The 25726-nt window shown below is 41.2% G+C and overlaps 1 protein-coding gene across 1 annotated transcript; it reads right to left on the bottom strand.

Moving 5' to 3' along the window:
- Positions 1-4405: 4405 nt before the first annotated feature.
- On the bottom strand, positions 4406-24925 carry SNX3 (sorting nexin 3). Its single transcript, XM_065735288.1, has 4 exons — positions 24630-24925; positions 9396-9491; positions 8922-9046; positions 4406-5078 (listed from the first exon to the last, which is right to left on the bottom strand). Exons 1-4 carry the CDS (start codon positions 24789-24791, stop codon positions 4973-4975), a joined length of 489 nt encoding a protein of 162 aa, XP_065591360.1. The 5' UTR covers positions 24792-24925; the 3' UTR covers positions 4406-4972.
- Between the last annotated feature and the right edge of the window lie 801 nt (positions 24926-25726).

The following is a 25726-nucleotide window of genomic DNA, read 5'->3' as shown; positions in this document are numbered from 1 at the left end:
AAGCTGCTTATTTGATGTATGAAACACGTAGAAAAAAAATTAAAGATAGCTGCTGTACTTTTCAAAATTTGATTTGTTATTAGAAACTAGCACTGAGAAAAATCAGCACTTGGACTATCATAGAATGAGTAAAACTTTTCCTGTACAAAGTGGATTAACTGATTTGTGAAGTTAAAAAGTTGTACTCATTGTATTTACAAAGAATAAAAATATATTGAATTTACTTCCCACTGTCCTTATAACACTTCTTTTGTTTCTAGATTAGTTTCTTCCACTGTATTCTATGTAACAGGAAACAAAAATCATCTCTACTAAAATATATTGCCTTAGGTGCTGCAGGGTCTCCACCATCAGAGGTTTTAAAGAACAGGTGAGACAAACATTAAGGGAATAACTCAGCTACAGGTGATGCTACCTTCAGCCAAAGGGACTTCCAAGTCTTGCACAGAGCTGATTTCTGCAATCCACATATACACTTACTGCAAGGTTTCTAACATTTCTTTCTCAAGGATCTGACATAGAGCTTTTTCTGGGACATACTTCTGAACAGCCCAGATGTCAAACCTTGTGCAAGTTTTCCAGTTTTCAGTTTTACCTGTGAGTTGTGCAGCTCCTAATGGGTGATGAGTACAAAAACACCACTTCAACTAAAAAGATTCTTTTATTAAGGTGTCCAGTTGTGTTATCAAACCAAAGAAAAAGGTAAATAACTCCAGTGCACAGGACAAGCTGGCAAAAGGAGAAGAGAAATGAAACACAGTGTTTATAAGGCAACGAGGAACTGAAGAATGTGCACATTAAAATGACAACTGGAAATGTACAAGTTTTTCCACCTCATCTCTCTTAAGTCTGAGCAGTCTCATGTTCCATTCTTTCCAAGGTAACAGGACCATTACATGTACAAGACTAGTTTTCCAATGAGCCAGGTAAGACGAAGTATGGACTACAGGACTTAGGAACACCTTCTTTATGAACCACCATGAAGTGTTTGGGAATGCATTTACCATAGGGCATGGTGAAATTATCTTTAAAAAGAAAAAAAAAGAGCGAACATTTCAGAGTTCTTACTGCACTTACTATAGTCTTTAACTATTTCCTGCTTTATGCTAAATTAGACTGAAGATGGCAGACAATCTTTTGTTATTTCCCACCTTTGTGACAATGCAGTTTTTCTGTTAAAAAGGTTGAGGCCACTGGTGTTCAGAACCCATGACAAAACACTCATTTCAACAAGACTCATGCTGTGCAGCTCATGTTTATTAACATGAACTGCATCTAAGACTTGAGGCAGCTGCATGCTGCAGTACACTACCCAGTCTCAGGCCCTAGATGACCCAGCCTATAGAACGCAACGGAGTGTGCTGGTTTTCAACCCAACTGCTAAGCTGACAAAGCAATGGGTGAATGTCCCTATCATCTTATCTGCAGGACTCAGCCCACCTGCACAGCAGACTCTCAAGCTGGGAATCATGCCCATACCTCTGTTGTTTAGGCACAGCTAATCTCACTGTTGCTCCGCAGATTGCACGACAGCAGAATCATGCTACGCTAGAACTAACTAGCTTCAAAGCATAGACACCCAGGAGAAATCCTAAAAGCCAGTGCATATGTCCACTGAATCCCAGATCCTGTCAACTTCAGAGGTTGTAACAACTCCGAAGTCCTCACTACACTTCAGAAATACAAGAATCTATTGACATCACATATGCAGCTTTTCCCTCTACAGCTTAGATCTTTTTTTCCTGCAGTAGATGATAAAGAGCTTAACAGCATCTTCTAGGGATCTGACAGAACACCTACTTTGATTTCAGAAAGAAACTTCTCACAGAAAAGCATGTTTAAGAAAAAGAACACCTGATTATCTATCTTAATAATAAAACTTCATATACCTTTAATGCTTCTTTCCCCATTTTCAAGAGTAACTCAGCTTTTAAGTGCGATTCAGCAATGAAGGAATTTTAAAATTGATTGCCTTGCATTTATTAAAACTACTTGAAAAGCTAGACAAAGAAGTTTGACACAACTGATTTTTGCCCCCTTCATACTTACGAAGACTGCCCTGATTCTATCCCACAGTCCTACCCATGGAATCAGGCATCAAAACTTACACATCCCACTTGAAATCCAGAGCTGTCCCACAAGTATCTAGTATGTTTCCTTCCCATTCCAAAATCCAGAAATAAAGATTGCATTTGGTTGTGAGCATCCAGATAATCTCTGCTGATAAATTGAGAAATTAACTCTTGTTTTATTGCAGCCACAAAATAGAATGCTTAAAGACAAGTGTTCACTGATACTACACATAACCCAGTCAGCCCACCAATGTTTTGTCAGCTCAAGCTTTCACATCCAGAATTCTATACAAATGACAGAACAGAAGTTTAAAATGAGATTAACAGTCTTTTTTAAAGAAAACTAATAACTTTGTATGTTTGTAGCGTGTTCTCAACATAGTGATAGAACACAGTATGTTTTATATATAAGAAGGAAAAAGCAGCAGAACCAACTCTAAGCCAACATGCACTCAAGTTGTTTAGAACATGCACTGTTAAGAAGAGCACAGAACGCTGGATCAGATTGATACTAGTGCATCCTTGAATTGGTTTTCAAGAGCATCTGATAGGTAACTACCATATCATGTTTCAGAGAACTAAGGTTTCTCTAGCCATAGAAGCATTTGGGGAGAAAGATTAATTCAGCAATGTTGCTTGCAAACTCAAGTTCAGAAGTTCATAACCTGCATTTCACCATTGGTCACACAAGCACAATGCTAGCCTCCCCCTCCTCTTAATGTTCAGGGAAGGGATCACATCATATAGCACATTTGTATGACTCATAATGGCAGTTGCAGATCAGAGCCACCTTAATCTTCAGCTATAGGACCTAAAAGACCTATTATGGGTTATATCAATGTTTCTTTCTCTGTAAAATGGTATAATCATATATATATAATAGTTTAAGCTAGATTGAGGCTTCTCATACCAAGTGAAGACGTATTCTTCTTCCAAGCTTAATGAAGCCAAATATCTGTTGACTGCCTATCATAAGCAGGGCTGTGGCTTTAGGTCCACAACACTGGAACAATCTTTAATACTTTCTATATTACATTAAGTGACAAAAAGGAAAACATCACTCCCATTTATAAGAAAGGAAGGAGGATCCATGGAACTACAAGACAGTAAGCCTCGACATTGTGCCTGGGAAGATTATGGAACAGATCCTCCTGGAAGCACAGCCTCAGCAAGGGAAGGTCATGCCTGACCAGTCTAGTAGCCTTCTATAAGTGATGGCATCAGTGGATAAAGGGAAGGCAACTTTTGTCACCTACCTGGACTTCCCCAAGTCCCTTGACATGGATCCCCACCACACCCTTCTCTCTAAAACAGAGATATAGATGTTAAGGGTGGACTATTCAGTGGATAAGGAACTGGTTAGAAGGTCACAGCCAGATGGTTACGATCAACAGCTCCACCCAGGTAAAGGGCTAGTGACAAGTGATCTTCTCCAGCAGTCTGTCTTTGGACCAGTACTCTTTAACATCATCAGTGACACAGAGGATGGGATCAAGTGCACTCTCAGCACATCAAGCTGAATACTGCAGTTAATACAGCAGAAGAAAGGAATGCCACCCAGAGAAATCTTCATAAACTCAGAAGGTAGGCCCATGTTAATCTAATGAGATTCAACAAAGCAAAGTACAGGGCTTTGCACTTGGGTCAGGAGAATCCCAGATTTGTAGAGAGGCTGGGACAACTCTGTGAGAACAGCCCTGCCAAGAATGACTTGGGCATCCTGTTAAATGACAAACTTAGCATGAACCAGCAGTGTGCATGTGCAGTCCAGAAGGCCAATGGTATATCCTGGAAGAGTGGCCAGCAGGCCATGAAAATGATGGAAGGGGGGGTGCACTTCACTTATGAGAGCAGGCTGAAGAAGTTAGGCTTGTTCAGTGTGGAGAGGGGAAAGCTCCAGGAAGACCTCATGACAGCCTTCCAATCCTTAGGGGAAATTACAAGCAAAAGAGAAATCAACTTTCTACATGGACAGCTTAAAACCTTTTTGCCTTGTCCTATAACTTTCTAAAGGAGGGAAGATCTAGATCAGATGTCAGTGGAAGTTTTTCCACTGAGAGGGTGGTAAGGTGGTGAAACAGGTAGCCCAGACAGGCTATGGATGCCACATCCCTAATGATCCTTGAGGTCACTTCCAACCCAAGCCATTCTATGATAACAGTTGATTAGTGAATGCCAGTATCTAAGTGTATTTAGTGTCAGCTGTTAGTGGCAATGCACTACCTTGCAGAAGAATATTATGGCAAGGCTGAAACATCAGTTCACTTAGTATAGCAAAGTCTCCACTGCTCAGAAATGAGATAGTCCACACTCAAGGTCAAGAGTGACAAACATTTGAAGTGCATTTTCACTTTTATTTTAAAACTTTAGACAAGTTATTTTAGTATATAAATTTGATTTTTCCTCTTACAGAATATAAAGATAATTCCCTCATTACTTCAGTAAAAAGTGTTTTACAAGCTTGAAGACAATTGCATAAGTGTATCTCACACAGAGTTACCAGAAAGAAAGCAGTCTCTTAAAGAAGTTCACACAAATAACTACCTCAGAAAGCATAGCAGTTTAGTCAAATACAAGTGAACGTGTGACACTACAACTGTGCAAGTTCAAGTAAGGCCGAGTCAGTAAACATTGTTAAGTCATTGCAAATGAGTGGAAAGGTTTGTGAGACATTGCAAGGGGTGGATGGTCTCATAATATAGTACTCTTAAATCAGAAGGATTTAGCTAAAAGACAAGTGAGGGGTTTTTTTTTTTGCTATGAAGTATATGCAAAGACCAAGCAGTGTACTGATGTTAGTGGAGACTTTGTGCCTGTTTATCCTCAGCATGCTAAGACAAACCACAACCTCTTAAAAATCAAGCATAAGAACCACTAATGTTTGGAAAGGATTTCAGAATTCAAGTATGTCTTATTTTGGATGGTGTGTAGTTTTTGTCTATTACTTCATCTTGTAAGAACATATGAAGACAGCGCTCATTCTGTGCCAGTGGGTGGCCTGCAACCCTGGAAGGAAAAAAAAGAAGCATTAGTACTCACAAACTGAGCCTATTTGCAGCTTGTCAGTAGCAAGTGTTTTTATCCCAACAATTTATAGGCTTGCTCTTCAGCACACATCCACTTCCAGTTTACTGCTGGTGTCTACAATGATGTCTGGCAGCAAGATTTGCCATCATGCACTGCATTAAATCAGACTGTAGGAACCCCAAGTCACCTTAGATCAGTAGGAAGCATGTCATCTGTTACCTGTAGCTAAGGGTACAATCAAAGCACCCATTCTAATGGGAGAAAGCTAAGCCAAGATAAGTTGATTTTATTGGTCTTGATGCCTTAGACACAGAACACCTCTCTAAAGGCAGTTTAACCCATTAGTTCTCAGTTTGATTTCATTTAGTTAGCCCAGGCAGAATAACAGTTAGTCCACCAGGGGGTGTCTGCTGCAGGTCCTGACACCAATTAAAAGCAGCGGCTTACCACAGTCATGTTTTCAGCATGTGCAAGCAGCACTGATGCTCAACCAAAGGGTACTAAATATGGCCACTCTGTTAACTGAAAACATCTTTAGATATGAAGCACTATAGAGTAAGCTTCTGTCACAGAAGAGAATAACACTTCTACCATTGATTTTTGTTCCAGATATGGACTATACCAAGCCACTTTTCACCAGTAAAGGAGCTGAAATTGAATTACATGTTCCCATCTAATCCCAATCTAAGCCTGGAAAAGAACCACATCCTACAGACAACCCCTAAGATACCTAGTAGCCTCCTAGTAGTAATGTAGGCAAAAAAAATAAATTAGAATCCCTGAAATCTGATCACTTAATGAGTTTAAAAATCCAGAAGTATTCCAGGAAAAACTCAATCCAGTTCATCCAACACAGGCCTCTCTCTTTAAAAGAGGCCGTCCCTCTCTATCCATCATCAACTTCAGATGCACCTACAACAGCAGCATGCACAAACCTTATGGCTCTCACATTTGTTAGAACATGCCTGTGTATTAGTTTCGTGAATAAGCTTCCACTTAGAACAGACAACTTCAAGGACTCAGCAACAGTACTTTAAAGAACTTATATGCACTTTCTCCACATGTATGTAGCAGTGTTCATTCCTTCACAGGACTGATTAACTTGTCACCACTGGTCACTGAGGGGTACCCCTTAACAAGGAACCAAAGCTCTCCTGCTCAGCACTGATAGTGTCAAGAATAGTCAAAGTTTATCAACCTTGACAAATGCAAGCAAATAGACAGCAGTCTACAGCAAAACACAGAACAGCATGGAGCAGCTAGTTTGGGTTTCTTATCTGACTAAATCGTTTGCCTTGAAGTTCAAGGAAAAAGAATATACCATTGTTCTTCTCCTTCCTCCCACATCTAAAGTGTACAAAATGGTGGTTGAATTGATAGACTAGATCTGATCTCAGATCCAGCTCTTGGTTTCACATGGATACCTCACTTCACACCTCCCCTTCCCCCACCCCCTCAGTATTCTTCACTAAGGTGGCACATTTGCAAAGTTTTCATGCCTCCTAAGAGTTAGGTTCAAACAAAAAAGACTTCTGCAGCACAGCTACACCTGCATCTGACATTGTGAATAGCATCAACAGCTTTGCAAGCAAGCTGGCCCATTAGGGCTAACTCAAACAAGCTCACTGTTGTCAAAAACTTCTCAACAGCAGTCACCTAAACATCCCTGGGTATCAAGAACTGGCACTGGCGCACTAAGACCTTCTCTGGACACAGAAGTACCAGTTATCTTGGGCACTGAATGAAGATGAGCTTAGAGAATGCAGTAATGTAAATACATTGTGAGATCCTTTCTAGGCTAAGTTCACTAGCCAGAATACTTGGTAGAATCTTAAAATGCTGCTACATGATTTAAAATTTTAATTGGTTGTATTTGCTTGAGTTGTCTATGCCATTAGAATAGACTGAGCTTGAATAGCTGAGCTCTGCTTGAAGAATCTTATTCCAGATGTACTCAAGTCTGGCACTACATCAATAACTACATTAACAGCCCGCTTCTATTTTTCAAGGATGAGAAAATTGACCAAGAAGTTTCACACCATGAGATCAGTGCATCACTGGCTGTAAGACTCAAAGTGAGATCAGCAAATCGATCATTTATATCAGCTATACTGAAATGTTCTGATGAAGATGTTCTTCAGTATTTGAGTTAAGGTGCTTCACTATCAGCTGCTTTAGAATATCAGCCATTTTCTTCCCATGGATATTGCTAAACTCAGCTATATTTCCTCCAAACTGGACAGTCTAAAGCCCACTTGAATTGCTTGAATGAAAGTTATACTCTACAGTTATAACTGTAAGCCTTAGAAAGCACATTTTATCTCAGCACAAGGACATCCGTCTGCAGGTAGCATAAAAGCAAAACTAAGTGTGCTGGAAATTCATCCCACCTGCCTTCAAACAGGGAAAGTAACAGCTGGAAGCATTCTATTTGCTCAGAAACATTAGAAATACCTCTGAACTGAACTAGCAAGCAATTATGTGAAGACTTAACACAACCACACATGTGCAAGTAAGTTTTAGTTCCTAGTAAACTAGTGACTCACTTGCAACTCCCCAAGTCATAGGCCTGAACTGATCAACAAAAACTGAATATAATCAGCTATATATAAGCAGATTAAGCTCTTGTTCAACTGAAGGGTATCTCCTATTCCCATTAAAGAGCATTATTACTGAACAAGATTAAAATCAGTGGAACTGATAAGCTCAACCTTTTTATGATGGAAAAAGTACAGAAGCAGATGGGATGAACAATGTTGACTTTAGAGATCAGACAAACAAGGTAATGACAGCTTTGCCTCCTATCCATCTATCCACTAGGAAGAGAGGCTGAAGGAGTTGGTATTGTTCAGGTTGGAGAAGAGAAGGCTCTGGAGAAACATCACTGCAACCTTCCAGTATTTAAAGGGAATTTATTAAAACAAAACAAAAACCTTTCACATATTCTAATAGTGATAGGACAAAAGGTAATGGCTTTAAACTAAAAGAAGGGAGATTTAGGTTAGATATTAAGTGGAAATTCTTAACTCAGAGTTTGGGGAATAGCTGCAAGAGGTTGTCCAGAGAAGCTGTGTGGATGCCCAATCTCTGAAGGCATTCAGAGCCAGGTTGGATGAAGCCCTGGGCAGTCCAATCCAGTGGGACATGCACCTGCCCACAGCAAGGAGGTTGGAACAAAACAGTCTTTAAGGTCTCCTCCACCCCAAATCATTCTGTGATTTGGACCTACACTGTAATAGATTAAAGTAGCTCCTCAAATCACTATGTGGAGAGTAGTTAGGAGCATCAGGAGTACAGTAAGAAACAAGTCTTCCTTACTAACATACCTAATCACTCTTAGCAAGTCAGTGACAAGTTCAAAGTGTCTCTCTCAAACTATACACATACACACCTCAAGCACTTTTTAAATCCTCAGAAAGATTCTTACAATATTACAGAAAATATGTATAGTTACACAAGCTGATAACACCTCATATCTGCAATTAAAGAAAACCACTGTAAGCCCATCTTAAGTTTCATTGTTCACCTAGTGCAGGATACATTATCAAAGTGAAAAAGTAGAACTATTTTGAATGCTATAATTTTAGTAGTAATTTCCATATATTACACATAACACCAGCATTCATTTTAGCTGTTCAGGTAAGCATCAAGATAACCAAACCCAACCCTGTATGAGCAATGTTAACATGTCCTATTGTGAGATCACAGGACGGTTTTAATTACTGAACCTAGTGTAGCTATCGTAACAGATTAGCAGCTGTAATTCCATTTTGCAGAGCTCAGTTTCAAGTTTGTCTCCACATAACTAGACCCAATACTTACTTGTTTATGAATTGCTCAAGAGCTTGCTTCCTTTCCTCTATAAAGGAATCATCAAATATGCCATCATCTCCTCGGAAGGGGAGCTGACGAAGGAGAGCTTTTCCTGGTAAAGGTGGTACCACAACCTGAAACATTTAGAAACGCGTCCTAAGTGCAGCCTGTAAACAAGTTTATACAACACCTGTGCCACGTCTTCCTCTTGGAGAAGCCAACTCTAGTTAAGAAAACAGGACTAGAGAAGAACAGTAATTGCCCATACCAATAAACTGAACTCAAATTGATCAACTCTAATTCAGTGCCATTAAACAGCCTAATAGCACTGTTAGTCTTTGAGCAAGCTTCAAATATACTTTTTGCTCCAGAAGTTTTCAACTGCAACAGCAGCTCTATGATGCATCTATATGCTTAATGAAATATAGATAACATTTCACTATCAGTTCTCCCCGTATGTACATGAAGACTCAGTTTACCTACCTTGCTTTCTCTTTCTAGTTCATTCCTTAGCCATTCAAAATCACTGTATCTTCTTCTGACTGTAGATTCTTTCAATTTGAAGATAGGGAGGTTTGTCTGGAAATGAAATACAGCCTGATTAGATGGAGTATGAAGCTCTGAAACACAGAAGAAACAAACGTGATCTTAAAGGTTAGTGCTGCTTTAGCAACAATACAACAGTATTGAGAAACACTCCATATAGAAATGCTGATAAAGCTCTTTTGTAAGCTACATAACTAAGCTATGTGTCAGACTGCTCAACTGTAGGCCCCACATCAGCACTCTGTTAACTGGCATTTTGTCATATTGCCTGGGAGTAGGTTGGCTCATCACTTGCAATGTTTCTAAGGTTGCACAGGCATCTGCTAGCCTTACTTTCTAAAAGGCTGAATTCCTAATGCCAATATATATACACTGGAGAAAGGTAGTCGGAAAATAAAAAAGCCTTCTTTATGTGCTCAAGGGAGCATTTCAGGCACCAGCATACTGAATTAGCTGTTTCCTATGCTTTTCTGATACCTGAGGCAACAAAGTCTCAAACATCTTTAAAAGCAAAGCAAGTAAGTCCTACAGTTTTCATCAAATACATTCAAGACAGACGAAGCTGACAGTTCCAAAAGCTGTCTAGTTCATATAGCTCTAGAGAAACCTACAAGGTTGAGATGCGACAACATTCAATGTACCAAAGCCACCTGATCTCAAAACAAACAACATTTGATGAGACAGAACTACTAAACAAGTCAGCCCTCAACTCTAATGTCCTTGACAAACATCAAACACAAGTCAGGCTATAATACTGCATAATCCTTGTAATGATTTGTATATATTAATCCCATTAATTCCTGGGATGCACATTTACCCCACTGATACACCTAAAGCTACACCTAAAGGCAGACAAAGTAAACTTTTCTAATGATGTTCCCAGAAAAAGTTCCAAAATCTTAATAATATTTACACTTCAAATAGTGATGGCAAACAGTCGACAGCATTACAAAAAAGTTCATGTAGGAGTTATGATCTGCTATAAGCAAGACCAAGGGTCCATAAATGCTATGTATAACCAGCAGTAGCAGTAAAGATTGCTGACACACTACATATTCCTATTTGTCTCATACATCTAGAAAGGAAGCTTTCTAGGATTATTCTAATATCAAGACTTAACTGCATGTATAAGTTTCCTTCTGTTGGCAGAAGCATAGCAGTTACTCTCAGCTAGTAACTTAAAGTGGAATGGCTCAAACACCCCACTCAGCTTGTGGTACTGTTTGAGTGGATATCCCTGAACAATATCATTTGTGGGCTGTTACACTTAAGCCATTGAGTGACATTTTTGGCTATTCATGATAGGTTTAACTGCCAAACTATTTTCCCACACCAGGCAGGCCTATAACTACAGGGCATTGTACTACTGCCTGTCAATAACAAGCTTTTGGCTGTGACAGCTCAGAAGTACTCGAGAAGTTAGTCAGGTACTTTCACATGATGCTATTTAATCCACAATTCACAGATGAAGTACAAAATGTTATGAAATCTCATACTGATGAATGTTTAAAAGTATTTAGGATCTCCTTCCCAGGCAGCCATTGTTCACTGTACTAATGACTAATAACAGCCCAAAGCACAATTTTTTTTTTTTTATGTCAGAAGTCAGGCTTTGTAACACTCATCCCAACAAGAATACTCAGCTCTAGAGTAAATGAACCTAGGTCCCCAAGGGTGCATGAAGGAGATTCCCAAAAGTGAAGCAGTGGATTATTTTTCTCTAATTTCAGCTACTGGCTTTTTAACCAAGTTCAGCCTTACACATTACAACATCAACTCTTTGTTAATACCTTGGACAGAAAGTCCTTTATAATATTTAACATCTAGGCTCTCATCTGTAGAAAATATTCCAGTCTCCTCTCAAATTACTTACAAGAATTACAACTGAATAATAGCAGATAAACACAAGTTCTCAGGTCTTGAGGAACTCTATTCATACTTATAGGCAAAAGGTCTAAAAAAGTTAATCTCTGAACAGCATTATCAGGCTTTAAGGTACAATGTGAAGACAGAAGGGCCAATTAAGCTCATTTTACCTCCTGCATTCTCTTCTCAACTTCTAACGTGCTAGTCAAGCTAGCAGACTGGAGAAAGGGACAGTTAAAGGGCTTACTTTCCCTCCAAGTTGAGGGAGATTCCCCAGTTCTGATCATCACAGAACATTCAAACAAAGGCATACAGCTAACCTTTAAGTATATATTAAGCAACTTACAAGCCACAACTTGAAACTACATGCTAAAGGAAAGAGCACATCCACTGTTCTTCACTCTGGATATGAATTCAGAACTGCTGAGATCAGCTTCTAAATATCATGTTTCATAAAGTCTAAACTGTAGCAATTCTCCTTCCACCAGAAATTCTGCTGATATAGAAGTGTTCTTCAGTTATGCAGCTGTTAGAAAGAATCTATGCAAAAAGGCAATTTGAGAGTTCTCTTCTACACTGCTTACCCTACTGATATCATAAGCACCTATTTTTAACTCAGTATAGTCACACCTGAAGTACATTCCCTACTGTAGGATTATTACCCTATTTGAAGGGATCACTTCTTCCTTCAGTAACGGGTTTCTGCATGCCTCCACCCACCATGGAGAGACAGTCTTCATTAAACAAGCCAGATAGTTTGAAGTGTAGGCTACCACTGAGCCAGAATTTTGTAGAGGACAACCCTAAAAACATCAACAGAAACTTCAATAATTTTCAGAATGTCAACATCAGAACCACAGAGTATCAGAAAGTTACGTTCAGCTTTACAGTTCTTTGTTTAGTCACCAGTGAGCCAGTGGCTATTCAGAACACTGTATTAGCTCTGTTCACCTGCTAGAATGGGGATGAGAATAACGTACAAAACTTCAAGTCAGGCTAACTTCATTTTTATTAACATCTCCCTCAATTTTCTGGCCTACTGATCTGCACAGTCTGTCATGAAACTCACCACGCAAAGCCTTTGGAATAGCTCATACAGCATAATTGTTGTAATAATTGTTTCTTCTACGGCATAATTGCCTCATTTTTATCAAAATGATTTTTAACAATTTCCTAGTCTCTTTAGTAGTTTGAATGCAAGTTATTAATTTGAAAGGATTGGTCATTGAGATGCACTGGACAAGCAAGTCACTTGTCAGAACTGCAAATAAACCGTTATGCCAGCACCAGTAAACCAGCTCTGCAGATGTTCTGCTCAATGCCAAATTCCAAGCACAGAAAGATACTAAGGAAAGAGATGCTGTCAAGAATCATTTCTTGATCAGAGTATATGCACACACCCATTAGGCTGCCTCTGAATATTCTACAATTACCAATTTTATTCAGCTGTGTGAATCAATGGCCATGCCAGTACACTAGAATAAGCATTGTCAGAATGGCTGCCAAGTTAAACTACTTAGCTAAAAATCTAGAGATAACGACCAAATCCTAAGTCATTCCTGCATTCCTCTACTCAGATGCCAAGCAAGTTTCCCCAGTCAAGTCCTTTGACCATTGTTTAACAAACTGACAGCGGGAAGCAGCAGCTGCCTACTAATACATCTCAGGGCAAAACCTGCATTTGCAGAGAAAATAACATTCAGACTACAAAGTCTAACCCCAAGCTCAGGAGGTTCACTCTGGAAGCAAATGACAATTGTAAGACTGCAGCTTGGATGACCACAGAATAGTCTTCTAGCTGCTATTATGTATCCCATGATAATTCTCATGATATGCCCAGTTAGTTTTTAAAATGGTGTACAGATGCAATTGAAGAGACTTGCACATACAGAGTGCAAGTAAACAAGTACAAGTCAACACTATGCTTCAACTTCAGATACAACAGTACTCCAGCGTAGGCATTCTGGTATAGAAATTAATTTAAATGTGGGAAGACAACTGAGTTGATTTAGTATTATCAACTACTCTACTCAAAAATAAATCATTTAAGTGTTCTATTATCCAGATGAAATTAACTCATCCAGTCAGTAAAAAACCTAGCAAATAGCCAGGCTTGTCTCTACAAATTTGTTGCCAGATATAAATACAACTAAGTAGCATCTGGGCTCCTTCAAAGTACATACTGACACTCCACAAGACTGACTCAGCACATCACCACAGCTGAGCACACCCCCAGGAATCCTGGAACTCCACAACCATAGTTATCTAGGACAGTCTGAGGTAGATTTGATTCATTTTCTCATATGCCAACATAGCACTAATCAGCAATAGGGCATTGCTCATGTCTCCTCTTAAACTGAGGATAAAGCTGCACTGTTGCCATAGCACCTACCCTGATGTTGTCTTTTCAAGAAGGTCTTGGTAGCCTTGATACAACTCTATTTCCATTAAAATAGAATGAAAGAAAGCACTCAGCTCACTTGTGATAGAAGTTTGCAGCCTTGACTCTCAGAAGCTAAATTCAGGCTTCATACCATCTCTCCATTCTAGCTCTAATCTTTGTCAAGAATCTACACCACTGGCTACATTTACAGGCAGCCAATGGCAGCTCCAGAGTATTACAGTAAGCAGTATTCAGGGTGGAGAAAAAGTATTAGTTTTCTTAATGCAAGAGCCTACCATTTTTATTACTAAAAACAGCTCCAGCAGCCCACTGTTATTGCAGACACCATGGCAGTGGTTTGTTTCCTTCCAGAATTGACATAAGCAGCAACCTGCCCACTTCCTACAATTATAAAAAACAAGTACAAAAGCAAGCAGGCTTTATACTTCTGGTCTCTACAAGTTTAATTTTTTTGCTATGTACTTCACCAAACACAAGCCCTGCAAGCTTGCAGGAAAAGTGAATATACTGTCTTATTTTCATACATGCTTTCTAAAAATCAGTCATACGATTAAAGCCAAATTCTACAACCTTCTCTTATGTCCATCTGGCATCCAGGCCTACTGCAGGAATCTTACACACCAAAAAATAAAACACTGAAACAAATCTGACCACATCTATAAGCCCAGATTTAAAACAACGCTGACTTCAGTTATACCAAGCTCTGCAGATCTTCCCATCCTACAGTACCGAGACAAAGCTACAATGTTTTTTTCATCCTGAAGACTAACATAGTAAGATCCTAATAGTGAAGTAACCACGAAGATTATCAGCCTCAATTTCAGACAAAAGTTAATTCTCAGTAACTTTGTCTTGACCCCAGAGCTGCTCTATGATAATTTAGTACACATGCCTTTGAGGTTTGCTTTTTTTTGCTAAACAGGTTCTGTCATCACCTGGCAAAGTTCACCAATATCCTGAACAACTAAACTAGGTGTGTCACAGTCAATAGGCTCAAAGCAGGAAAGATCTTAAGATTAGACTAGAAAAACAGATTGCTTCATGATTCTTCAGGTTGTATCCCCAGCAGCCAAAATGAAAAACAGGAGCTCATTTTAAAGAGAACACATTCAAGCAAATGCTTTTATATCACCAAGAGATAATTAGTAAATCTAGGTAGTTAATTCTGAGTTCTCAAGCCAGAGTCTTCTTCGAAATGACAAGCATTTATTTTTCTAATTCCTTCTCCTTCCCTTCACACCACTGCAAGGTAAAACCACCATAGGCTCTGGCTTAGCATACTGTAAGGCCAGTTTATTATTTTCTCAATAAGAATGACTGAACAGGCATGAAATTAAGTTGATGTTTTAGCATCCTTAGTCTCTACCTACCAGTTATGGTCAAATGGGCAGGAAAAAAAACACAGTAAGTCACCACTGATTGCTTTTTTCAGGAAAAAGTTTTAATATGCTTTGTGAGCTACTGACACTTTACATAAACATGCAGAACAACAGTTACTTCCGTACTAGCTACTTAAGTAGCCAAAAAACCCTCTTCAAATTTCCAGTTATACTGGAGTAGTAACATTTACATTCTTAAGAGCCCTGTAACAGAACAGCCAATAGCACCTGTTGAGTCATTTGTCAGACATCCTCATCCTTAGGGACACTGCAACTTAAACACATTAAAATAAAGCCTACCAATTCCCCCCCCACCCCCCCCCCCTCCCCCCCCCCGATCTGGAGGTGGCCTTAAACTACTTGAGATCTAGCTTTCCTCTCATGAATTTTAGAGCAAAGGTGCTATACACTAACTTATAGTTCTACTTTCAAGATTGCTCATGAAGACAAGACACACCCCTATGAGTTCCAGAAGACTCCTCCATAACAGGACTTTTGAGCTAGATTCTGAAGAAAGAACTTGCTCATGGACCTGTCCTCAGTTGGTAGCATATATTTTTATAACAAATGTTGTCAAGAATTGTAACAACATAAAAAACAGACTCATATCACCAAAGTTAGAAAAGACCTCCAAGATCATCCAGTCCAATCATCCGCCTTTCATCAGTATTTCCCACTAAAACCTCATCCCTTAACGCAACATCTAAATGTTTCTTGAACATCTCCAGGGACTCCATCACCTCCCTGGGCAGCTCATTTCAGAGCCCAACTGCTCTTTCAGAGTTGTTTTTCCTAACATCTAAACTGAATCTTCCCAGCACAATTTGAGGCCATTCCCTAATACTAGTTAGGCAGGAAAAAAGGTCAACCCTCACCTCACTACAACCTTCCTTCAGGGAGTTGTAGAGAGCAATAACATCTCCTCTGTGCCTCCTCTTCTCCAGAAGAAACAATGACAGTTCCTCAAGCTGCTCCTCATAAGACTTGTGCTCCAGACTTCTCACCAGCTTTGTTGTCTTTCTCCAAACACGCTCTGTGGCCTCAAAGCCTTTCCTGTACTGTGAGATCCAAAACTGAACACAGTACCCAAGGTGCAGCCTCACCAGTGCTGAATACAGAGGGATGATCACTCCCCTGCTCCTGTTGGGAACACTATTTCTGATACAAGCTAGGATGCCATTGGCCTTCTTGGCCGCCTGGACACACCACTGGTTCACATTCATCTGAGCATCAACCAACACCCCCAGGTCTGTTCCTTCCACACAGTCTTCCAGCCACTCTGCCCCAAGTCTGTAGTGTTGCCTGCAGTCATTGTGACCTAAGTGCAGTACCCAGCACAGTCTTACTGAACTTCATCCCACTGGACTCAGCCCAGTGATCCAACCTGTCCAGATACCCCTGTAGGACCCTTCCTACCCTGAGACAGATCAATACTTCTTTCCAACCTGGTGTCATCTGCAAACTTACCAAGGGCATACTCAATGCCCTCATCCAGGTAGCCAGTGAAGGTACTGAACAGCACAGGTCCCAGTAGTGACCACTGGAGAACATCACTTGTGATGAGTTGCCTGTTGGAATTAACTCATCACCACCCTCTGAGCCCACCCAGTAAAGAGTGTTTAAGCTGTCTAAGCCATAACCTGCAGCTTCTTCAGAATACTACTGGAGACAGAGTTAAAGGCTTTGCTGAAGTCAAGGTAGACTACATCAACAGCCCTTTCCTCATCCATCAGGCTCATCACTAGATCATAGAAGGAGATTGGTCAAGCATTACCAGTCTTCCATGAACTCATGCTGGTTGAGACTGATCCCTCACCTGTCCCACACATGCTGTGGGACTGCACTCAAGATGATCTGCTCCATAACTTCTCCTAGTACCAAGGTCAGGCTGACAGGCCTATAGTTCCCAGAGCCTCTTTATAATCCTTCTTTCAGGTGGGAGTTACATTGGCAAGCCTCTAGCCCTCCGGGACCTCTCCAGTTATCAGGAACACTAACAAATGGTGGAAAGCAGCCTGAATCATGGGGATTTATTCTGCTCCCCACCCCAGACTTCTAGGTTAGGGGATAGAATATCCTGAGGATAACTGGTCTGACTTCTAAAGACAAATGTAAAGAAGGCATTGAGAATTTCAGACTTTTCTCTATCCTCAGGGGTCATGCTCCTTACCACACCCAGTGAAGGACAGAGATTCTCCTTAGCCCTCCTCTTACTGTTATTTGTAAAGTTTTTTATTCTTTTACCCCAGTAACAACATTGAGTTCAATCCAGGCTTTCGCCTTTTAATTTTCTCTCTCTATGTCCTAACAACTACTTCTTACTCTCCCTGTCTTGCCCATCCTTTCTTCCATAGGAGATAGATTCTTTCTCCTGGAGCCTCAGGAGTTCATGCATGCCCGTCTTCTTCCCTGCTGGGTCACACTGTAGCATTAGGGGATAACCTGCTCCTGCAACTTTAAGACTTGCTTCTTGAGGAGCGACCAGCCTTCCCAGATCCCTTCACCCTTAAGGATCAAATCCCAAGGTACCCTCCCTACCAGCTTCCCAAACTGTTCAAAGTCCACCCTCCTGAAGCCCAAGGTGTCAGGAGCTTGGGGCAGCAAAACTGCTTTCATCAAGGAGATGAGGGCTTCTCCATCTGCACATCAAAAAGTTGTGACAGCAATTTAACACAGTATTTGGATTTATATGCCACTTCAATGGCCTTCAGTAGAGCAATTGGTACTGCAATACCAAGGAGGCAAAAAAATAACATATTTCCTCTACAGTTCAAAGTTACAATCTATACTGTGCTATTTATTTCACCAGATGGAAAACAGGCGACCCCTTTATTGCTCCAAAGTTAACTTTTTTTTTTGCAAGCCAGCTAAAAATAAAGATGCATAAATACAACTCTGGCATCACATGCCTACCTGGATCACAGCCATCTGTCCTACAAAGATTAGACACTGTTCTGTTTGATTTGGTCTGTTCAGCACTGTATTAGTGTACACTCAATACATGACAATCAAGGCCTACATTGTATGAACAGAAAGAAAAAAGTCTAAGTCACTAGTTAAACTAATACACTAATAAGTGCTATTCAAAGACTGGGTTATTTTATTTACACAGTAACAAATATCAACATCAAGCTAGTCTAGTACCTTTGGGCTAAGTGCCTGAGTTTAGTTTAAATCAAAAACTCTACAGAAAAGTCAGCCATTCATCAGAGCAAATGCATGAAATAGAGCAGTAAACCCACTTCTCTTGCTTCCAAAGTTTATTGAAGCACTGAAAACATGCCCATTCTTGGTCTCTTTAGTTAGTGTCCTGGGAATTTCTTAGTTTTTCAGCTAATGCTCTGAATTACTGCTCCAGAGAACAGTTAACGTTTCTAAGTGTGTAGTACCTGAGCTATAGGTCAAAGTTACCTGAATCAGTGCACTTTTATTCTTTGGAGTCTAAAAAACATCCACAGTGAATATCAGTATCTAGAACAGTATATTTAAAAGAATTGCTAGCATTAAAGAAGTCTTGCAATCTGATACAAAATTTGCAGTAGCATGGAGAATTCATGCTGACTATGCATCCCTAAACATATCTACACTGAGTCAGTGTTTAGTCATTACTCCACCACAACCTTCACAGTCCATACAGCTGAATTACACTGATGTGAATTATGAGTACCAGCCGACTCTCTTCTTTCCTTGACACAAGAAGTCTACAACTTTAACCCCTGCTGAACTTAAGGACTGGAAATTTGCTATAGCTCAGGGACAAAACAACAAAAACAACATTTGCTAGCTCAAGAGTACTATGCATAAGACATGTGCTTTCTGTTCATTAATCACTGATAAATCAATTCAGAATAAGATAACTACTCAAGGCAGTAATAGATTACCAATAGTAATCTGGAATACAAATATTGCAGCCAAACAAGGCTCTGAAAAAAAAAAAAAGGTTTCAGATAACAAAAGATTTTCAAAAGAAACTGAAGTTTAGCACTACTTTGATTTACTTCCGCAATCCTTGGAGACCAATACTATTCTTAACACCACATGCACTTCACAGCCTGTATTCACTTCCTTCCCCACATTTGGTCTACACAGTCACGTATGTATGACATTCTGATAGTAAAGCTATGGAAACTACAGCAGACACAAAAAGCACAACAATGTTATTCAATAGAGCATATTCTCAACTACAGAACATATTTGTCAACAATCACCATTAGGTGTGTATTTTCACCAACAAAAAGCAAAAGCCTGTGTAAAAATCTGAACTAGTGGAGGTGGTTCACTGTTCTACAGCTGAATATAATAGCACTATTGCTAGGAAAATTTCCCTACACAGTCCATCTGCCATTGGCCTGAACACATACAAGTCAGAAGGCACCAAATCTGGAATATATAAAAGGTGCAGTGGGACAGTCCAGCCAAGACTGGCAACATGCTCCATAGTTTTCAAACTGGTATGTGGCCTGGCATTACTGCATTGCATGAAAAGGGTTGTCTTTCTCTTTAATCTGATCCTGGAAGTTCGAGCCTTCAGCTTAGACAGCATCATGTTGTAACTGCCACAGCTGATGCCAGGAAATCCAGAAAAATCACCCCTTCTGTAACTCAGAAGACAGTGCGCATCACTTCATCCACTGAGGGTGGTATCTTCATTTATTTGTCAGGCAATTCTCATGTTACCACTCACAACAGTGCACGCCAGGAAACTGTCATCTTCAGCTTCATATTGGTTCAGTAGATCCCAACAAATCTGCATACAGTGTTATTTCTGTTCCCAAGTAAGCATTCGTGGGACCCACCTGGCACAAACTTTTCAATATTCCAACATTGCCACCATCACTTCCAAAACAATGAAGCCAGTATCCAGTTCCTTACACAGTTCCCTGGTTGTAATCTGCTGATTCAAAAGGGTGTGCTGATCAATACTCTTCATTTTATGGTGTGACAGCTGTGCATGGTCATGCTGGAATATGGCTCATCTTCCACACTGCTGTCACCACTGCTGAAATGCACCACTCACTGCCTCACTGTGCTCACATTCACTGTTCGGTCTCCACCAATGTTCAGCAAGTGGAAATGAATGTCAAGGGGCATCAGTTTTTCCACACACAGGTACTCAATTACACACCTTTGCTTCATACACACTTCCACATCAGATGCCACTGTCAGATTGCCCCCTCTGCTGCCATCTGTTGCACAGCAACAAAACTTAACAGAATACTGGCAGGAATATTCAGCCTCCACTGCCATACTCTCAGCATCTGCATCTGACATTGTGGGCCAACATAACAAAACGGAAGGCATTACCTTTGGAGCAGCCACCATCCCTCTACAGGCACACAGATGCCTTTGTGCAAATTACATAGAAAAGGTGACCACTGCCTTATGGAGCATTGGTTCTACTGAAGTAATGCACATAACATCTGGAAGCAAAGTAGCCATGTGTCACTTTTCTACAAGGAATTGCATTAACACATTTATCCAAATATATTAAGTTCCTGTGTGCTCATATACTTTGTTGACCTCCTAACCAGTGTGCTTGTTTCCTTTGGCACCGCTTTTACCATGGGAGTGTGGTTCTGAAATGTGACCAGTTGCGGGGGATCAAAGTCAGCTTGTAAAGCTTAAATCTCGTGTCATTAAAGGATTTAGAGACTGAGGTTGTTGCAAAGAGCCCACTTGAGCATGGATGTTCCTGCTGACCCACTTACCAAGAATACCATTGCTCCCAATTGAAGTATAAGTCAGGTAACACCCAGAACTGGATTAGACTGAAGATATGCTTAAAGAGGGTAATATGTCACTTGTTCCAAATTTATTTCCTGCAATTCAGAAAAAGTTCTAGCTTACAATTCCCAAGAAGTAACATATCTTTTGCTGAAGCATGCTGACATGCATACACCCGAAAAGGCACAACAAAAAGTATTTGTCTAGGGATAGCTTTTGCCCTCTTATAGAAGGTGTTCATCCCCACAAAAAGGACTTAACCGAAAAGTCAGTAAAGACTCCTGAGAAACTGCACATGGCATGCAAGTATATATTTCCACTCAGAACTTAACTGTTAAATCACATTTCTCCTTAAGGAGCTAAGGCAATAAACTGGCTTGTGGTATTGGGTTAGCAAGCTATCTAGTTGCTTTTATCAGTTTAACCATTGCACAAGATCTAAGTAATCTAGACTCCTTTAGATGACTAATTTACCAAGCTGTACTTATCTATAAAACACATTTGGAGCTTCATGCCCTAGCCACATTGTTCTCCTTTCTAGCTCATCCTAAGCCTTCACACAAAGGATACCTCAAAATAGCATGAACTCACTGCCCAATGCTGCTGACGGAAAATAAATTCTCAAGTATCCTGTCAAGAACATTACCCTCCCAGATTTGCTATTTTAGTAATGTACTTAAGTGACAAGATGGTGTTTTCCATCTTTTACATAAATATCATACTAAATATGATATTTGATTTTACTGTCGTGATGCTACTGCACTGTAGTTCCACATTGCCAAGTTGTGTGCCTTACTGGTTGCTGCAGTGAAAAGCTTTCCATCATCACTAACCCAGTCTCCTAAGAATGTCACTTAATGCAAGAACAGGCTCAAGAAGACAACACTTTGACCAATTCCACCCTGCAGCTTTTGCTGAGTTTCCAGTATCTATGTAAGCATATACTTAAATGCTAAGAAAACAAAAAACACACAGGTAACCAAGTGATCATTTGTTAAGTAAGCTACCCCACTAGAACCACTATAAAAATCTTTTACTTGCACTATGCACAAGAGAGTTTAACTGCCTGTCCATACACCATGTATTTACCACAACACTAACCTGCACAGAAAAGTAAACTACAAAAAGCTCTCCTAAATACTGAAATACAACCAACTTGCTTATCCAGTAGTATATTGCTGAGCAATGTATCAAACACATTTGGGCTCCCTGTTAAGCTTTCCAATGTACACCAGAAGCTGAAGACTACAGCAAAATAAGAAAGCATGAAGATGATCCACTTGCTGCTTTCTAAACAGCAGATATGCTTCAGCTGCAGTTCTAGCAGAAAGCTTCCCAATAAAGGTGTTGGCAAAAAAACCACAATGCTTCACGTAAGTATTTTAGCAAAATTTTAGTTATCAGACATCAGTTCAAAAATTCACTAACAAGCTCAGTCTTCCTAAAAGAAATTAAACTTCAAGATCCAGACAAACCAAAGACAGAATTACCCTCAAACCAGGTATGAAGGCACCATAACAATGGCACAAATCTAATTGCTTCTACACAAAAATAACTCTTAGCATCTTCTGTGACAATGTTCCTTGCCTTTACATGAGCTCTGTGCATGATAAAGCTGTCCAATAGCTTCCACCAGAATTTTCTAGGTGTTTATAGCCATTCATTTCTGTACCACTTCACATCTTAGTGCTGATGATAGTCTAAGAAAAAGATCTTCCACAGGTAAGCCTGACACAGGTTTCTCAGGTTCTTCTGTTGACACCATTAGCACAGCTGGGGGGAAGCTGGGAACATCAGCTACTATTTTCTGTGACCACAATCAGAAACCAAAGCACAGAGACTAGTTAGTGGCTTCTGTTTGTTACACTCAACAAGCAGATTGTAAAACAAGATCTACCTTTTAGAAAGGCAATACTGGAGTAATTCAGGTTCAAACTACTACCATGCTGACATTTTCACATTAGCAATATAGTCTGTGTCCAGCTGAGGAAAAAAAAATTAATGGACACAACTTTGGAAAGCAAACATTTTGTATGGCTTACAGTACCTGCTCTGCAGCCTTTCAGCATACAGAAACATAAAATTCACCCTTACAGTTCGTGATACCTATCAGCATACACATCAAGGACACAATGTGTACAATAACACAACTAGAAAAGGAATAATCATATACTACAAGAGAGTTCTATATACATATGCACACAGATGTATGCAAGGGAGGTAAAGGAAGAAGTGTTTACATAGTAACTGGATTACCAGGAAAAATAGAAGGTCACTGTATCATTACAGAGTACATTTGTTAAGGTCACTCTCAGCTCTTCATTACAACACCAATTCAGGATTTTCTACCCTAAATAAGCTACTTTAAGCCATCTGCAATCTAGAAACCTGGCCTTCTGTTTTCCTTTCACCTCAAGGACTTCAAGTTAAATTTATTTTTTAATACCAGGCAACTCCATTTAATTCTCAAGGACATATGAAGGCTATGACTGTTCTTTTGCATTACCTTCCTTGGATCTAGATGCTCAGACTTACGGAAGAATGGAAGAAAAAGACATCAGAAACTTAAGGTACTAGAGTACTTTACCTGCCAGCAAGGTAAAAAGTTGCATCCTTCTTTCTGTTAAGACAGTAGCAGAGGTCCTGATAATGACAGCACAATGTAACATAAGGTAGCTAGTCCAAATTTGTCCTCACACAGAGGCCAAACTTCAGCTACAATCGCATTTCAGTTTATTCCTCCTGCCTTACAGATGCATCCTGCACTTCTATAGTAGCATGACAATTTTGCAGCACTAAAATTAAAGTAGCATCCTCTCTAGTAGCTTTAGATCTCAGATGACTTTTTATGAGGCAAAATATACCAAGCTGAAAACACAGACCTTTAGTACCTGAAGATACATACAGGATTTTAGTTTCATCTGAAGACTTCTAATGGCCAAGAAGGCAGATGTCAGCTTAAGCCTTTTATGCCAGGAATGCACATACATTTCATGGCATTCACTATATGCATAACTTAAACTGCAGAGCCTGAGTGCATGTGCAACAAACCAGCAGGCAGTTATTATGAAGCTGCTTCGATGATGACAACTACAAGGCAGCAGACTTGATCACAAACTACAGAGAAAGGTCAAATTGTAGGAGAGTCTTTCCCAACTCAACTCATCCCCAGCAGTATAGACTGTAAAAAGTGCCCTGCCTCAGGTCCTTGCCAGACACAGGCAATGAGTGTCCTGCATATACTGCATTTTTCTGTCCACTCCTCCATGCCCTGCTTACAAAAACAAACATCAGAAACGGGGAACACAGCAACTCCACACAGCTTCTCCTTCCTTCTCCGTTGTACAAACAAACAAAAAAGCAGCCACCAAAAAAAAAAGCTAGATTTAACCCGGTCTGCCTACTAGGCTTATTTACACACTCTACAGCACATTGAGAGCACTGGAATCCTGAATATGCACTCCTTCTCTAAGTAGATCCACGCACATCACACCTCCTCAGCAGAAAGCTCACCCCCTTCTAGTGACCTGACAACAGCCACACAATGGTACGTCCTAGAGCAGCATTTCAGCCCAGCAGGAGCACACCTCGCAGCGCTCGTTCCCTGTTATCTCGAGGGAGCCGTGCTGCGCGGGCAACCACCGCTTTTACCGGCTCCCAGCTCAGCGGCAGGGCCTGCCGTCCCGCCGAGGGAGGAGCCCACCGGCCCTGGGCCCCCAGCCCGGCCGAGCCCAGAAAGCAGCCTCAAGCTGCCGTGCGAAGCGCCAAGGCCCCGGGAGGGCCGGGCCGGGCCCTCACCTTGACGCGGATCTCGTAGGTGGTGAAGCGGCCGCGGCCCACTCCCACAGTCTGCGGGTTGCCCACATCGATCTCCAGGAAGTTGCTGGGCGGCCCGTAGGCGTCGTTCAGGTTCTGCGGCTTACTGATCAGCCGCCGGGTGTCCGCGATCGTTTCGGCCATGGCGGAGCGGGCGCCTTCCTCCTCCTTCAACGAGCGGTAGGACGTGACCGACCTTCCGCGCACGGCCACCCCGCGCCGCCCGCCCTCTCTTATCGCCCCGCAGCCAGCTGACTGCCAGGCAACGCGCGCCCACGCCGCAGTCAGCGGATGCGCCCGCCGCCCTCGCGCAAGGCAGCCTGGGAGCTGTAGTCCGCAGCCGCGGCGCCGCTCGCTGCTCCCCGCGCGGCCGCCCGCCTTCCGAACTACAAATCCCGGCGTGCGCGGGGGCGTGCGTGGCGCGGCGGCAGGGAGAGCTCAATCCTCGGGCCCGCCCGTGGCTGTGGGTTTTTAAACCGAAGGGAGGTTAGCGATTACAGCAAAAATAATACTTAAGTCTGAGCTTGAACTTCTCACCAGCGAATCGCAGCGCTGTGAGTGGGGATGGGAGATCCAGGATAGGTTATGTTAGGCAGGAGCATAGCCGAGGTGAAGCGTTGTGCCTGGCCAACAGTACTGCCTCGCTGTGAGGGCTGCGGGGGGGTTCTGGAGGTGTTTACGAATGTGTGGGCAACAGTAAGGGGTGAGCAGTGGGGCTGTCGTTACGGGCTGGTTTTAATCAGCAGGTGACGCCTCAGTAATGTATGCACATTTACTTTGTTCTTCAGGTGGCAAATGGAAGGCTATAGAGACAACTGAAAAGACTGTTTTCATAATTGAAGTATGAGAATAAGAAAAAATCCTTGTGACAGCATTGCCAATAGAGGTGGACAAAGCTGTATGCACCAAGATGAAGGAAAAAAATTCCATCATTGTCATTCCATGAGGCAAAATGTCAGCAGCCAGGCTGGGGCGCCTGGGTGGGCCATGCCCAGTGCCAGGCACGAGCCAGAGGGACCCCAGCAAAGGCCTTGCCTTGAAAATGGAGCCTGAAGGATTCACCAGGCCATGAGGAGTGT

Source organism: Cyrtonyx montezumae, unplaced genomic scaffold (genome assembly GCF_038088225.1).
Source record: "Cyrtonyx montezumae isolate F1298 unplaced genomic scaffold, pur_monq_1.0 scaffold_0, whole genome shotgun sequence".
In the NCBI taxonomy this organism is placed as follows: Eukaryota; Metazoa; Chordata; class Aves; order Galliformes; family Odontophoridae; genus Cyrtonyx; species Cyrtonyx montezumae.
The sequence above is the reverse complement of the archived record's forward strand: the minus strand, read 5'-3'. Positions and strand labels throughout refer to the sequence as shown.